At 40.0% G+C, this 16,124-nt stretch overlaps 2 protein-coding genes across 5 annotated transcripts in view; one reads left to right on the top strand and one right to left on the bottom strand.

Annotated features, from left to right (window-relative positions):
* Window positions 1-15,160, bottom strand: part of NOC3L (NOC3 like DNA replication regulator) — a 36,629-nt gene extending 21,469 nt beyond the window's left edge. For both annotated transcript variants that reach the window (XM_072805993.1, XM_072805992.1), the window contains exons 1-9: window positions 14,265-15,160; window positions 13,314-13,521; window positions 11,014-11,146; window positions 9,679-9,836; window positions 8,806-8,859; window positions 6,827-6,957; window positions 3,953-4,114; window positions 3,317-3,410; window positions 109-284 (exon numbers count right to left, since the gene is read on the bottom strand). In XM_072805993.1, coding sequence (XP_072662094.1) covers window positions 109-284; window positions 3,317-3,410; window positions 3,953-4,114; window positions 6,827-6,957; window positions 8,806-8,859; window positions 9,679-9,836; window positions 11,014-11,146; window positions 13,314-13,521; window positions 14,265-14,273 — 1,125 coding nt within the window. In that variant the 5' untranslated portion in view covers window positions 14,274-15,160. The remainder of the gene's footprint in view (window positions 1-108; window positions 285-3,316; window positions 3,411-3,952; window positions 4,115-6,826; window positions 6,958-8,805; window positions 8,860-9,678; window positions 9,837-11,013; window positions 11,147-13,313; window positions 13,522-14,264) is intronic.
* The window catches only part of TBC1D12 (TBC1 domain family member 12), a 121,681-nt gene continuing 119,986 nt past the window's right edge, over window positions 14,430-16,124 (top strand). For all 3 annotated transcript variants that reach the window (XM_072805995.1, XM_072805996.1, XM_072805997.1), the window contains exons 1-2: window positions 14,430-14,567; window positions 14,697-14,900. The gene's annotated coding sequence lies outside the window, so the exon portion shown is untranslated. The remainder of the gene's footprint in view (window positions 14,568-14,696; window positions 14,901-16,124) is intronic.

Here is a 16,124-nt window from a genome sequence, read left to right as displayed (position 1 = left end):
TTAACAAAGTGATACTATTTTAGCAATAAATAATAGCTCCAGAAGAATTCTGAGGAAAAAAATAATCATAAACTCTATAATTTTGTATCCAGGATGACAGCAACCCACCGACTTTGACACGTCATTCATGAGAGGGACAATCAATACGATGATGTTGTTGTGAAAGTTGAAATGAGGTAGTGACACCAACAGCTCACACAGGCTCTTCACAGCCACTTCTGCCAGTCCTTTGTAGGCCTTTAAGGAAACTACATTACTTTTCTTCAGTTTCCTTTGCTTCCAGTCTAATCAAAAGATAACTGTAGTTACTTTACTTATTGATCAAAACTTCAACTAATTAGCTTTATTTTATAGTAATATGCAATAATATCCTATGCAAATTCTTAAGTGAGTCGAGTCCACATTTTGACACAAGTACAAACGCTATCATAAAATTTATCTGCCATCATCTACATGGACTCTAATCATCATGTTAAGAACTTTGGCTCTCCATACATTTTAAAAGATGTATTATTAGAAGAAAAGGGTCTCAGGGAATAAATCGGGGCAGGGGGAGACAGAGAGCTGGATACCTTAAGGAATCCCTAGGCTTGCTCTACAGGCTTTCCCCCAAAACACTAGACCACAAGTCAAGAAGACTGGGTTCAAATCCTAGTAGTCGTCCATTAATTAGCTAGTGAATATGAGCAAGCTCCAGACTCTGAGCCTTCATCTCTTCCATGTTCCAAAAATCAGATCTGGAGAATCTAAAACAACATTTCCGTTGACTTCCTGCTAATGCTCTCTATGGGATCTTTACCCAGGAGGTCCAGATTTAAATTTTTCTTCAAAATAGCCAATGATTCACAGTACTTTTCTAGGAATTTCTACACACATACTTTGCTACCATAACACAGCACCTTGAATATGAAAAAACACTGGTTTTTCTAGAGTAGGTTCAAGACTTCCTCCACATCATACACAACCAGAGATGAAAAAGACATATAGATGACAGTGCCTTTGTTTTAAGCTTGCTTCTCATGTATATGAGTTTTCCTCAAACAGGCTATATTCATCATAAGAACTGTATCTTCCATTTACTTAAAACTGACAAGACTTCATAATGGATGGATGAAGAGACAAAATGTGGTACATATATGTAATGGAATATTTTGCAGGCTTAAAAAGGGAGGAAATTTTGACACATGCTAGAAGAATCTTGAAGACATTATGCTAAGTGAAATAAGCCAGTTATAAAAAGGACAAATATTGTATAATTCCACATATAAGTTGAGGTTCCTAGAGTCAGATCTATATTCAATTCAAATCAGAAAGTAGAATGGTGGTTACCATAGGCCGGGGGCAAAAGGGAATGGGGAGTTCATGTTTAATACATACAGAACTTGGGGCAGCCCGGGTGGCTCAGCGCTTTAGCGCCACCTTCAGCCCAGGACATGATCCTGGAGACGCGGGATCAAGTCCTGCGTCGGGCTCCCTGCATGGAGCCTGCTTCTCCTTCTGCCTGTGTCTCTGCCTCTCTCTCTCTCTCTCTGTCATGAATAAATAAATAAAATCTTAAAAAAAAAAAAAATACATACAGAACTTCAGCTGGGGAAGATGCCAAAGTGCTGCAGATGCATAGCGATGATGGGTGTATGATGCTGGATTTACTTAATGCCACACAAGTGTACACTTTAAAAATTGCAAAAATGATCAATTTAATGTTACATATATTTTACCATAATTTTTTAAAGATTTTACTTATTTATTTATAGAGACACAGAGAGAGACGGAGACACAGGCAGAGGGAGAAGCAGGCTCCATGCAGAGAGCCTGACATGGGACTCAATCCAGGGTCTCCAGGATCACGCCCCGGGGCTGCAGGTGGCGCCAAACTGCTGCGCCACCGGGGCTGCCCCCCCCCTTTTTTTAAAGATTTTATTTATTTATTTATAGCATAATTTTTTTTTAACTTGAAAAAAGTACTTCATAACGGTCCCATCCGCTTAGAAAAGGCCTACACCTGCAGGGTACAATACAGAGGCCACAAACCACATGTGACAAGTGAGTAGTTGACCTGTGGCTAGTCCAAATGCAGATGTGCTGTAACTTAGTACCAAAAAAAAAAAAAAAAAAAGGAATGTAAAACACCTCACTAATTTTTAAAATTGACTACATGTTGAAATAATAACATACATAGTAATTTTATTACTTTTTACTTTTTTTTCTTAGTTAGTATGGTTACGTATTTTTTAAATGACATGTGTGTCTCACATTATATTTCTATTGGACAGTGTTGGTCTACACAAAGCTCCCAGGCCTTGGTATGTATGCTCCTAAGTAGGCTCCAGTTGGGAGGCCAGAGCACAGAGGCAACATCCACAGTACTCAGTCCCACCATCTCCTTCCTGCCCAACAGGATTCAGTAGTCCCGCTCCAGCTGAGATAGCAATTGGGTGATCCTTAGGCTCATTACTGAGTAAAGGAGCCCAAATGAGTTAAATGAAAGCACCAGAGACCTAGGCAACTGAATTCTTCTCCATTCATCTTCTAATTTTCATAGGTCCTTCTTTTCTGAACAAAGAAAAAGAAAATAAAAGTTTGATGGAAGAGTTTATCATCCATCTACTATGACTGACTTCTAAGTCCATTTTCAAGGCACTAATTTCATCCATTTCAAGTCATACTTCTCCCCTAATTACCCTACCCAAATAAAAACCAGCAGAATAATTTTCAACCATTCATAACTAAAGAAAGAAACATATATCTACTTACTAGGGAAAGGCCTGGAGCAACAAAAATACTAACAGCTGATCAATACAGGGATAGGGCCTGTACAGGCCAGCCACAGTTATAAGCACCTTTATCTAGAAGTTAATTTCTCACAACAATCTTATGAAATAAGTACTTTTATTTATAAAAGAATGGAGACACAGAGAGATTAACTGATTTGCCCACCACATGGGTAGAAGTTAGAAAGCTCAGATTTGAACCCAGGCAGTTTGAACCCAGCAGTAGACTCTGCTCTTGACAACATGCTATACTGACTCTCACCACAGAGCACAGAATATAGAACTCCCTTGGGGATCCCTGGGTGGCTCAGCAGTTTAGCGCCTGTCTTCGGCCCAGGGCGTGATCCTGGAGTCCCAGGATCCATAGCAGGCTCCCTGAAGCAGCCTGCTTCCCCCTCTGCCTGTGTCTCTGCCTGCCTCTCTCTCTCTCTCTGTGTCTCATGAATAAATAAATAATCTTTAAAAAAAAAAAAAAAAAAAGAACATAGAACTCCCTTGCTGACCAAAGCTAAGTATGTTATATATTTTAAAAATGTTTAATATACCTTTAACCATTTGCTCCAGATTTTCCAAATAAAATTTATATTGGCTAACCAGGCCTTCTTCAAATTCTCTTAATTTTTGGGTTTCTTTGCGGATCTGAAAAAAAATAAAAAAGATCAATTATTTTTTAAAATCAAAATATCGAAATCCTGGGGCTCCTGGGTGGCTCAGTTAGTTAAGTAGCTGTCTTTGGCTCAGGTCATGATCTCAGCCCCACATCAGGCTCCCTACTCAGCCAGGAGCCTGCTTCTCTCTCTCCTCTGCCCCTCCTCCCACTTGTCTCTGTCTCTCTCTCTTAAATAAACAAAATCTTAAAAAAAAACAGCAACACCTGAGTGGCTCAGCCATTGGGTGTGTCTTCTGCTCAGGGCATGATCCTAATCTCCTGGGATCAAGTCCATCAGGCTCCCTACAGGGAGCCTGCTTCTCCCTCTCTCTGTGTGTTTCTCATGAATAAATAAAATCTTAAAAAAAAAAAAAAAACTTAAAAAAACATATCAAAATCCTTAAATTAGCACAAAATATGAGTGCCAAGTATATACCCAGTCCTATAAAACAAACAACTCCTACTATTTCTCCCATCTCTAGCTCTCCAAAATGTTCAGTTTATTTTGTGTAGTAATTGTATGTATCATTACCTTGGTGGATTTTTCTGCTTCTGTGAGGGGTCGTATTTTATATGAAGGAGTAATGTCTTTAAATAACTCCATCAAGGAAACTATCACCAGCTTTCGAACAGTAACAGCCACATCAGGATCCTGTTCCATCAGCATAGAACGCAGTTCTTTTAATTTTTTAATCTGTTAAACAAATAGCTTATAAGGGCAGAGAAACCATGGTAAAACAATTATGAACAAAAGACAAGAGCCTCACATCTGGAACAAGTGGAATCCATATAATGACTCAGAGTCTAGTCAAGCCATATACAACTCCAGATATTACCCACATTACCAAAAGATAAACCACTAAAACTAACCATATTTTTGTTAGAAGAGATACAGACTTTAAAAAAAAGTTTAAATTTATTAATTTACCTATTCACTGAAATTCTTTCTATTGGGTTTTCTTAAGGCATGTGTCCTGTTTCCCTAAAAACACTTTTTGAAATAAATTGTTATACACACATATCTGTGAATTAATCAGGAATTAAATATAATGTATCTATTAACTTTAACTACAAGACTCATACAAAAATCATTTGGTTTTTTTTTGTTTTTTTTTTAATACAAAAATCATTTGTATGAAGTAATGCAGAAGTAAAAAAAAAATGGTTTCAATGAATGTGCTTGCTTTAATGAACTACTATTGCCTGCTGGATCTCTTGAGAGAAGCAATACTCTGGTTGGTTAGCAACATTTGCCACAGCAGGGGGTAGGATAAATATGTCACCACCTATCTGCTATCCCTAACTTGTTTGAGGCTCCAGAGCTGGAAGACCCAGATTCCAATCCAGTGGCTATTAAAATCATAATGAATTTACTTGAATTTTTTAAGGCTGTTATTCAACTGTAAAATAAGATTAACAGTTCTTTTCTTTATGGTTTTATAATGATTAAATAAGATGATACAGATAAGAAATATTCCAACAGGGATCCCTGGGTGGCGCAGCGGTTTAGCGCCTGCCTTTGGCCCAGGGCGCGATCCTGGAGACCCGGGATCGAATCCCACGTGGGGCTTCCGGTGCATGGAGCCTGCTTCTCCCTCTGCCTGTGTCTCTGCCTCTCTCTCTCTCTCTCTGTGTGTGACTATCATAAATAAATAAATTAAAAAAATTAAAAAAAAAAAAAAAAAAAAAGAAATATTCCAACCAACTTCCCCCAATTCTGTTCCAGATCTTCCCCTTTGTTTAAAAAAAGAAAAAAGAAAAAAAAAAAAACAAGAAAACAAGTACTACTCCAAAACATGTTTAGATGAAATTTTTTTTCTGCAAATGTAAATAATCTACTTTATTGTTCAATAAACAAATATATTCACAGTACGATGATGGGAACACCAACAGTAATAATAGTACCATTTTATATGACTTCATGTATATTTGATTATTTAATCCTCACAACAAAGTTTTAAAATAGGTACCATCCTCTTTTTAGTGATGAAGAAAATGAGTCTTGGCTAAAAGGACTTATCCAAAATCTAACAGGTAGTACTCTAGTTTTCTTGAATCCACATGTTGTAACCGTGACCATCTTCACCACTGTTTCCATGGCCCACTGATAATTCATTATAATTCTGATGTATTTCACTTAACATATTTTCCACTTGCAAGTACTCCTGAACTAATCTCACTGACTTTTGTGTAGCATCTTCCTTATTAAAAATCCTGTCAAGGGATCCCTGGGTGGCACAGCAGTTTAGCGCCTGCCTTTGGCCCAGGGCGCGATCCTGGAGACCCGGGATCAAATCCCACGTCAGGCTCCCGGGGCATGGGGCCTGCTTCTCCCTCTACCTGTGTCTCTGCCTCTCTCTCTCTCTCTCTCTCTCTCTCATTCTCTGTGTGACTATCATAAATAAATAAAAATAAAAATAAAATTATAAAAAAAAAATCCTGTCAATCAGTCAAGCAAATCTGCAAATGGGTTCCTTCTCCCTCATCCAATTAGTTTTTACACTTACCACTTTCAGAGTTACATTAAATCCAGTATCTCCATTTATTTTTATTATTTTATTTTATTTTTTTATTTTTATTATTTTAAAGAGAGACAGGGGAGGGAGGTGGAGAGAGAGGAAGAGAGAATCTTAAGCAGGCTCCATACCCATCACAGATCCATGAGCCAGAGTCATGACCTAAGCTAAAATCGAGAGTCACGCTTAACTGACTGAGCCACCGGGCACCCCTCAGTATCTTCATTTAGAGATGAGGAAATCAGACTCAAGGGCACCTGCGTGACTCAGTGGTTGAGCATCTGCCTTTGGCTCAGGTCATAATCCTGGAGTTCCGGGATCGAGTCCCACGTCGGGCTCCCTGCATGGAGCCTGCTTCTCCCTCTGCCTGTGTCTCTGCCTCTCTCTGTCTCTCATGAGTAAATAAATAAAATCGTTAAAATTAAAAAAAAAGAAAAGAAAAGAAGACTCAGATGAGGAAAATAAGACAAAGTGTTTAAGTGACTTTTCTAAGATTAAAAATTAATTTCAGATATAGGACTAGGCTAAGCTTCTGTCTACTCTTACTCTAGCTCAGTATTGTGTTTTTTTTTTTTTAATCTAATTTTTTTTTTTTTATGATAGTCACAGAGAGAGAGAGAGAGAGAGAAAGAGAGGCAGAGACACAGGCAGAGGGAGAAGCAGGCTCCATGCACCGGAAGCCCGATGTGGGATTCGATCCTGGGTCTCCAGGATCGCGCCCTGGGCCAAAGGCAGGCGCCAAACCGCTGCGCCACCCAGGGATCCCTCAGTCATTGTGTTTTAATGTTTTTCCTTTTTGCGTGTGCTTATAGGTTATAAGGGAATCCTAAAATAGTATACATTTCCACCATATCTAAAATGAAGAGCTCAAAGAAATTGGTACCACTTACATTAGTTTCTGGGTCTGATAATATGGCAGATGCCAAAGTTGCAATATGCATTTTCTTCTCCTGTAGTTTCTTCCTTCTTTCAATTAAATGTTCTTCTAATGTCAGTTCTCGAATGGGATCTTCAACAATCTCTGAAACAGGTTAGATTTCTCCTCTTAAACATTTCTTTACAAGTATTTACAAGAACCTTAATCAATACAATAAAATTCTTATAATAATAAATAATAATAATGATAACTAACTTTTATAGAACACTTGCCATGGGCCAAGATTACTACAGATGATCAATCCTCTCAAAAATGCTATGAGGCAGGTACAATCATCATATCCATTTTGTACGTAGAAAATGAGGCATGGGAGAATAACTTGTTTATATTCATAGACCTAGCAGAAATGGAACTCAAACCCAGGTAGTCTGACTCGAGAGCTCATATTCTTAACTACTCTGCTAATAAACCTATAATAATTCCTAGTAATTAAGGGAAAAAGCAACCTGATTTAGTTTTTTAAAAAGAACACAATAATTAATAAGGGCACATGATGTAATGAGCACTGAGCACTATAAGACTGATGAATCACTGACCTCTACCTCTGAAACCAGTAATACATTTTATGTTAATTCAAATAAAATTTAAAAAATAAAATCTGTATATAAAAAAAGGAAAAAAGTATAGAATACTCTCCCTTGTTACTGTCCTTTGCACTACCAAAAGTATGTCCACTTTAAGAAAAGAAATTCAAGGGATCCCTGGGTGGCGCAGCGGTTTAGCGCCTGCCTTTGGCCCAGGGCGCGATCCTGGAGACCCAGGATCGAATCCCACATCGGGCTCCCGGTGCATGGAGCCTGCTTCTCCCTCTACCTATGTCTATGTCTCTGCCTCTCTGTCTCTCTCTCTGTGACTATCATAAATAAATAAAAAATTTAAAAAAAACAAAAAAAAGAAAAGAAAAGAAATTCAAAAGGAACTACATTTAATAAACACACAAGCATAATCTCTAATGAGTCTATGAACGATGACTGAAAACAATTGACCTGTAATCTTATTTACACTATTAATGAGGTTTGCTAAGCTATAGTAAAAAGTAACCAGCCTGTTCTATAGCAAATTTCAAACAAAAATAATTTCAAACCATAAAACATGTTTTGAGTTTAACTCTCATTGCAATTTAGTTATTAGAAACCCACATTCAATTATCTAAAACAGATATGTACAGACATCTGTAAGTATAACTGCTCTAATAAGTGAAATGATTTCATATCACAGAATCATTTTGTAATTTAAAGCTAAAAAGCTACAACATCTGGGTGGCTCAGTCAGTTAAGCATCTGTCTTTGGCTCAGGTCATAAGCCCAGGGTCCTGGGATAGAGCCCAACATCAGGATCCTTGCTTATCAAAGAGTCTGCTTCTGTTTCGCCCTCTCGCCCTCCTTGTGCCATTTCTCTCTCAAATAAATTAATAAATAAATAAAAACCCTTAAAAATAAAAAGTAAAAGTAAATAATGCTTTAAAAGTTAGCAATAGGCAGGAATTTCACTTAAAATTTTTTAAAAATTCAAAATGGAGGGACGCCTGAGTGGCTCAGCGGTTTAGTATCTGCCTTTGGCTCAGGGTGTGATCCCAGAGCCTGGGATCAGGTCCCACATCAGGCTCCAGGCTCTCTGCATAGAGCCTGTTTCTCCCTCTGTCTCTGTCTCTGTCTCTCTCTCTCTCTCATGAATAAATAAAATCTTCAAAAAAAATTTCAAAATGGTAATAATTTACAAGACTGTTCATGCACACCTAGACATAACTGCATAAAATTTTCCATAATAAAGAATCAAATTTCAAAGGTGAGACTTTCAACATGTGGGGAAATGTTCAAAATGACCTTGAAATGACCAGCACTCTGAAATGCACATTCCTGACTTTATCTAAAATTAAGTCACATTTACTATTCTCAATTAACAGTTTAGTAACTATAAAATACATCCCAATACCTTCCTCAAGTTCCACCTCTTCTTGATCCTCTTCATCTTGGTTATTGTCAATAACTATATGAAAAACATGTACGTTAAAAAATGTGTCAATACACATAAGTGATAAAACTACAAAGAAAAGCAGGAAAGTAATGACCGTAAAATTCTGGAAAGTAGTTACTTTTGTGAGGAGAGAGCAATTACTGATTGAGGGGCGCACAAGTTTCTGGGTGCTGGCAACATTTATTTCCTGCCCAGATAGCAGCTTTATGGGTGTGTTTCTTGATAAACCACATAAATAACTTCAAACCACAACTCTGACTTCTAGACTTCTGTGTTTTATTTTTGAAAAAACTAAACTTTTAAGGAAAAAGATACATACAAGAAAAAAAAGTGCTAAAAAAGGACAACTAACATGCTCTAATTTTAAAACAAGAGTATTTGGTGCAAAAAATTCTGAAAAGAAAATCACCTCAACATTGTAGCTTCAGTTATACTCCTGGTACCACAGACATGAGATAACCATCTGTATTTCTGGCCTAAATCCTCAAGCTTGCTCTATGACTAATTGCAGCTACCCCTTATTTTGTAGGTAAAAGGAAAAATAAAATTAAATCTTGAGTGAAAAAAAAATATGATGGTATTAGTAAAGAGCTAAAATGTTTACTAATACACTGGCTGATTAGATTTACCTGGCTTCTAGCCCGGGGGGCTCAGAGGTTTAGCACCACCTTCAGCCCAGGGCCTGATCCTGGAGACAAGGGATAGAGTCCCACGTCGGGCTCCCTGCATGGAGCCTGCTTTTCCCTCTGCCTGTGTCTCTACCTCTCTGTGTGTGTGTGTCTCATGAATAAATAAATAAAATCTTAAAAAAAAAAAAAAAAAAGGATTTACCCGGCTTCTCCCTGGTCTGTGGGATTATACCACTTTTATCCTTGATGGGAAGCAAGTGAATCATTTCCTTCTCTGGTGCGGTTTGCAGAGTTCTTGGTATTTTTTCATATTTATCTATAACACGCTCATACTTTCGTTTCTTGGCGTGAACAGGTTCACTGCAGGGAAAAAAAATCAATTTTTAATGTATTTAAAAAGGAATCGAGAGACGCCTGGGTGGCTCAGTGGTTGAGTGTCTGCCTTCAGCTGAGGTCGTGATCCCAGGGTCCTGGGATCGAGTCCCACATCAAGTTCCCCTCAGGGAGCCTGCTTCTCCCTCTGCCTACATCTCTGCCTCTCTCTGTCTCTTACGAATAAATAAATAAAACCTTTGGGAGGGGAAAAAAAAAGGAATCTAAGGACACCTGGCTGGCTCAGTCAGTTAAGTGTCTGCCTTTGGCTCAGGTCATGATCCCAGGGTCCTGGGATGGAGCTCTATGTCAGGCTCCTGCTCAGTGGAGAGCCTGCCCTTCCCCCCTGCTCATGCTTGTTCTCATTGCTCTCTCTCGCTCTATCTCAAATAAAATAAAATCCTTAAAATAAATAAAAAGGAACCTAGAGATCTATCATTTTAAGAAAGTACAGAAAAGTAAACTGCTAGCCAAACTGAAACAGGTAGACAGATAGTAGTATCTAGATCAGGCACATAGCAGGGACTCAAATGGTAAATGAATAAAAGAACTGTAGTCTACCACAAAGACTATAGCCACATCTAGTTTTCCCTTCAGATGCAAAACAGAAGTGAAAGTTACAGCAGATTCTTTTTGAAGAATAGTCTTTTTGAAGACTATTCCATAGAGCCAAGGGTGACATCACCCTTCTTACTATTCCCAAGTAGATTCCTATCACCTATTTTACTTTCCCAAAAACCCTCAGACCATAGCACAGTCTTAGGAGTTAAAGAGATCTAGGTTTAAATTTCAGATCCACTACCTGTGATTGTACGAAGCATCAGTTTCCTCTGTAAATGGAATAATACCTCCCCAACAGGGTAACAACGGCTGAGGTTATGGCCATTAAGAACTCAGGACCGTTCCACCAACTCCCCAAACAGAGAACTGCATTCTTCCCTAGCACACTCTACTTCACTCTTCAGACTCGAAAAAAATAAAGATGTACACTAAATAAAATCAGTTTTATTCATGAACTTCCTTTATTTAGGAAATAAACTGAGTCACAGGGTTTATTCTCTTATAGTCAAGCTGAACATCTTGCACTCATCACCTAACTAAAATTCAGATTCAAGTTTTTAACACTGAAAGGACATGAATGATTATAATCTAAATGAAGCATTACCTAGAAGAAAGATCTCTCGTTAGAAAAGAGGCTCTTTGTCCTAACTCTCTCATTAACTGCAAGTCATCTTCATCCATCATATCCAAAGGAAGCGCTTCCTCTTCTTCCTCCTCTTCCCTCTCAATTCTTTTACCTGTTCCAACAACAACAAAATCAGAAACATGTATTAGAGGTATAGAACTCTGTGTTTTTGTGTGAAGAAGAGGAAACGTTTATGGTTTTCTAGTACGTTAGCCCAATGTTTCTAAATGGAAGCACTAATGACACATTGGCCAGACAGTTCTTTGTTCCACTGCGGTATCCTGAGCTAGGCAGAAATGCTATCATCTCCAAATCCTGACATCTAAATGCCAGGGAGCTTCCCAAGTCACTGCTACAACCAAAAAAATAAAACGCCTCCACGCAATCTGCAAGATCTTCCAGAGCATGTGAGAGAACCAATGATTTAGCCGCTTCACTTCTAGATCCCTAATGACTCCTCCCACTTCCATTCCACTTCAGCCACCCCCTCCATGGGCCACATCCCAAACCCTGGCCTTCACCCCCCCGCCCCGTTCACCCCCATTCCCGTTTGTCCTTCCAGCTCTCATTCAGTTGCTTCCACTGCACTTCTGTAACCATATATATAGACCTTCAATCCTCTAACCACTCCACTTCTTTCATTGTGTTTCTATCCTCACTTTGGTGCTTCTACTGCATAGTTATCATTTCAACCGCCCTCGTGCCAATATTCTCAATTCTCAAAAATAAATATATTTTTCCCCATTTATTCAAATGGCATAAGCATCTCATACATGGTGATAGCCTATAATTTCAAGTGAGTGAAAGCATCAATACACGCTTTCACCTTTTTTGTTTAAAATTAACGATTTTGTAGACTATTTCATGTTGGAACATAAAAAAGTTTCCTTCTTTCTTTAAACACCCTTTTCCTGATTTCTAAGATACAGTTCTGATTTTCTTCCTAATTCTCTGGCTCCTCCTCAAACCCCATTTACAGGTTTTATGCATCCACCCATTCCTTAAATTCTTTCTTGGCTCTCCTGTTCTCACACTATGCATTCTTCACATTGATTTTACCCAAGTCTAAGGCTTCAATTACCATCTATATGTAGATAATTCCCAAAACTATTCTCTCTAACCCAGATATTTCAGGGCAACCCTGGTGGCTCAGCGGTTTAGCGCCGCTTTCAGTCCAGGGGCTGATCCTGGAGACCTGGGATCAAGTCCCACATCGGGCTCCCTGCATGGAGCCTGCTTCTCCCTTTGCCTGTGTCTCTGCCTCTCTCTCTGTGTGTGTCTCTTATAAGTAAATAAATAAAATCTTTAAAAAAGAAAAAAAGATATTTCATTTGAACGTTATAATTTTACACCAAACTGCCTAACAGACTTCATTTATATGCTCAACATGTAAAAATGAATATTTTGCTTCTTATATATAATTAGTAACATATCACATTTTTCAAATTCTACTAAAATTTAAAAGAGATCTTAAAAAGCATCTAACTCAACCAACACTTTTTTTTTTTTCTAAACAGATGAAGTACCTGGAGAGTAAGTGACCAGCCAAGGCCACTTTGCTAATAACAAAAGAGAAAAACCCAAGTTACCTGACTTTCAGTCCAACGACCTTTTATACATCATAATAAAATGTAGCCAAGGGATCAAACTAAATAGATCAGGTTTAAAAGAATGAGATATACATGGAAAGACTGAACGGTCAGGTACAATCAAATATGAATACCCTGAAAGTACTAGTAACATTGTAGAAGAACTGGCCTGACTCAGAATGGTCATATTTCCTTACCCGTTTTGAGTACTTGGGAGTTCTTGGATAGTTTTACAAAAGAATAACCCTGACAGTTGTTTCACTCTACGTTTCCACATGAAAAGAAAGCCAGAAGTTTAGAAAACTAAGTGAACTTTGGCAACGCTATGAAGAATGCCCCAGACAAAAGCGATGTTCTTACCTTAGCTAATTGCCAATGAATGGCAAAGTGGCAGCGCTGGCATGCTCCCCATCATTTATTTACACGGCAACTCTAAGTTTGTTTTCCCAAGTATTCTATCTTCAGATCTGCTTTCTAGACAAACTAAGAGCAGAGGCTAGCTCTTTATCACAATTAATACTATAATACTGTAATGTTTTCTCATATGGATTGTGATAAAGCAGATAGGACTACTATCCTTACCTACTCTTGGGAAAATCTAAAAAGAGGAACTACTAGAAAGCAGTTATTTCATGAGCATTTCAGAACAAATCAATAGAAACTGTAAGACATGAACACTTTCACAGTTACCTGGTCTTTTCTCCTTTGGGTCCTCCAGTGGGATCGGTTTCTTAGACACAGCATCCTTTACAGCTTGCCTTAGTTTCCTCTGTTCTTTTCGGTACTTCTTGAGAGTGCTTTGTTGTTTAAATTGCTTATTTTTTAGCTTGTTTTCAAGTTTGACTTTACTAGTTTTTAGTAACTTCCGAAAGCTTGGGATCTGTTTTTTATTTCTTCTCTAGAAAACAAGAGGAGCACTGCATACCCAGAAATTTAAACTGCATACTCAGAGCAAAACGTTGTCTTTAGAATAAGTGACATTCATGTATCGCCCTACTCTTTGCAAAGTTCTCCAACATACTTGATTTCCAACAGCCCCGTTAAGCAGTGATTGCTGTTACCTCAAAATTACTGAGGAGAAAGCTAAGGCTGATTTTATATGACTTGTCAAGGACTCCTAAACTGAGGGGGGCAAAACAGAATTCGTATCTTTGGACTTCAATGCTTGCTGGTAACCCCTCATTCAGAAATCCAAATTCCAGCTCTTTTTTTCTGTGAGTACAGGGGCAAATCACTAACCTTCCTATCTCTTTACTCATTAGGGGGAAAAACAGACTTATCTGGAGTCCCTTGACTCACATTATAAACTCGTTGAGAGCAGTACCCAGTTACCTACTTGAAAAATAAAGGTTCGAAAGACAGTCTCGAAGAACCCTTTAACGTCTCCCACCCTACAGACACGAGACTCCGTGCTCGCCTCACTGCGGCCCCCTGAAGCCAAGTGTGCGCAAGGTGTGCGGTCCAAGAGGCTCCAGATCTAAGTGCCAGGAGGCTGGCAGCGCACACAACCGCGAGGCGGCCCCGACTCCAAGCCACCGCCTCCTATACAAGCGCAAAAACTCCCCGAAAAGCCACACCGGGCAGCGACTGTCAGCCAAAGGGGTCCTAAGCCGCAGAGACCAGGCTCCTCAAGACACCTACCGCCTTCATCCTTAAATACGAAGGGAGTCCCGACGCTACGGCAAGACCAGGAATAGAGGTAACGCAGGAATCCGGAGGGGGCAACACACGCGCCCAAGGTACCACACCGCGCAAGGCGGAAGCCCCCGCTGGCTCCTCCCCATCCTCCGCCGCCGGAAGTGGGGGCGGGACTTCCGCACAAGGGCCTGGCCGCGCGCCCTCTTGCGGCGCGGGGCAGATGGCTTCCCTGGCGCTCGAGAGCGCGCGTGGAGACGCGTCGGCGCTGGACGAATGCGGGCGGGCCCGGGCGGGGAGCTTCGCAAGGTCTGTGATTCTTGCCCTGTCGCCCAATTTCCTTTAAAAGTCTTGGAGACGTCGGGCTCCGCCTTTCAAAACGAAAGGGCTTGATTTTTATCAGTCACCTTACTGCCCGTTGTGCCTTTCTTCACGCAGCTGACCTCGTCTTCCTGTCAGAGATACTGACTGGCCGCTGGTGTTCCTCCGTCGAGGCTTGGGAGGCGAGGCAGACAAAGGCTTCTTCCTTTCGTGGAATGCCGGCCGCGGCCTCCCCCACCCCCCGGGCTCCCTGGGAACGTTGTTGTGGAATGGCGAATGACTTCTCGTGACCTTCCGGAACTCAAAAGCCTCGAATTCTTGGTATTTTATTTTGAAACATTTCTTGCCTTCGTTTTAACCGTTGTCTGATAAAAAGAAGTATGTCGGTGAAACCCTGCGTTTCCATATTTTACAACGATGACCTGTGTAAATTTTACTGTCTGCTTAATCCGCCAAAGTCATTCATTTCAATAGGATTTATGTAATTTGCAAGAAAGTGTTTTTCAAAATGTTTGTCCCCCAAAGGCCTTTTTTTTTCCCTGAATAAATTTAAGAATGCCATTTCAGTTTATTTTAAAGAAATAAAGTCAGTGATTTTTGAGCCTATGTCTCAACTGGAGTCCTGACCCCTCCAGTCCTAAGCCAGGTGGGAAGAGCCAGGAGGGGCTCAGAAGTCTGAGCTCCCTGGTGGGTGTTAGCGTTAAAAAGACGGAGAAGAAACCTCCCAATTTCTGTGTTCTAATTCAGAGACCAAGAATCCCATTCTATCTGGATGGAATTCTTTCCCTCCCAAGTTCGGTGGTTTTTCCCTGTTGTGCTCTCTCTCCTTCCACACACAACCCTCAGAAACAGCAGAGCCTGTCCCCTGGAGTATTACTTCATCAAAAAAAATTGAAAACATCAGCCTGTGCTCTTCCCAAGTGCCCAAATCCCTTCCCAAACATAGTAATTTATCTCTCATCACTCCCATCCTTCCAGCTTTACCTCCAGTCTCCAAGGGTGAGGCATCCCCATTTCTATTCAAAACCAATTTTCTCCCAACTTCATCAGACTGCTGCGTTACTAATTATCCCCTTCCTGTTTTCCCTCTCCAATGGATTCTTCCTTTCAACCTATTAGTATATTCAAATTGATTCCATAATTTGTTTTCTTTTTTTTTTTTATGTAATTTATTTATCCCAGAGAGAGAGAGAGGCAGAGACAAGACAGAGGGAGAAGCAGGCTACATGCAGGGAGCCCGACGCAGGACTCCATCCTGGGTCTCCAGGATCACGCCCTGGGCTGAAGGTGGTGCTAAACCACTGAGCCACCCGGGCTGCCCCTATCTTCTTTTTTTTTAATTTGAGAGAGAGACTGAGCAGAGGGGAAGGGCAGAAGGAGAGGGAGGGGCAGACTCCCACTGAACAGGGAGTCTGATTTGTGGCTCCTTCCCAGGACCCTGAGGTCATGACCTGAGGCAAAGGCAGACACTTCACCGACTGAACCACCCAGGTGCCCCTAATTCCTTTTAATTGCTGTTTCATTTTCCAAAAAGCTGGTATTTTG

This window comes from Canis lupus, chromosome 29 (assembly GCF_048164855.1).
Source record: "Canis lupus baileyi chromosome 29, mCanLup2.hap1, whole genome shotgun sequence".
NCBI lineage: Eukaryota > Metazoa > Chordata > Mammalia > Carnivora > Canidae > Canis > Canis lupus.
The sequence above is the reverse complement of the archived record's forward strand: the minus strand, read 5'-3'. Positions and strand labels throughout refer to the sequence as shown.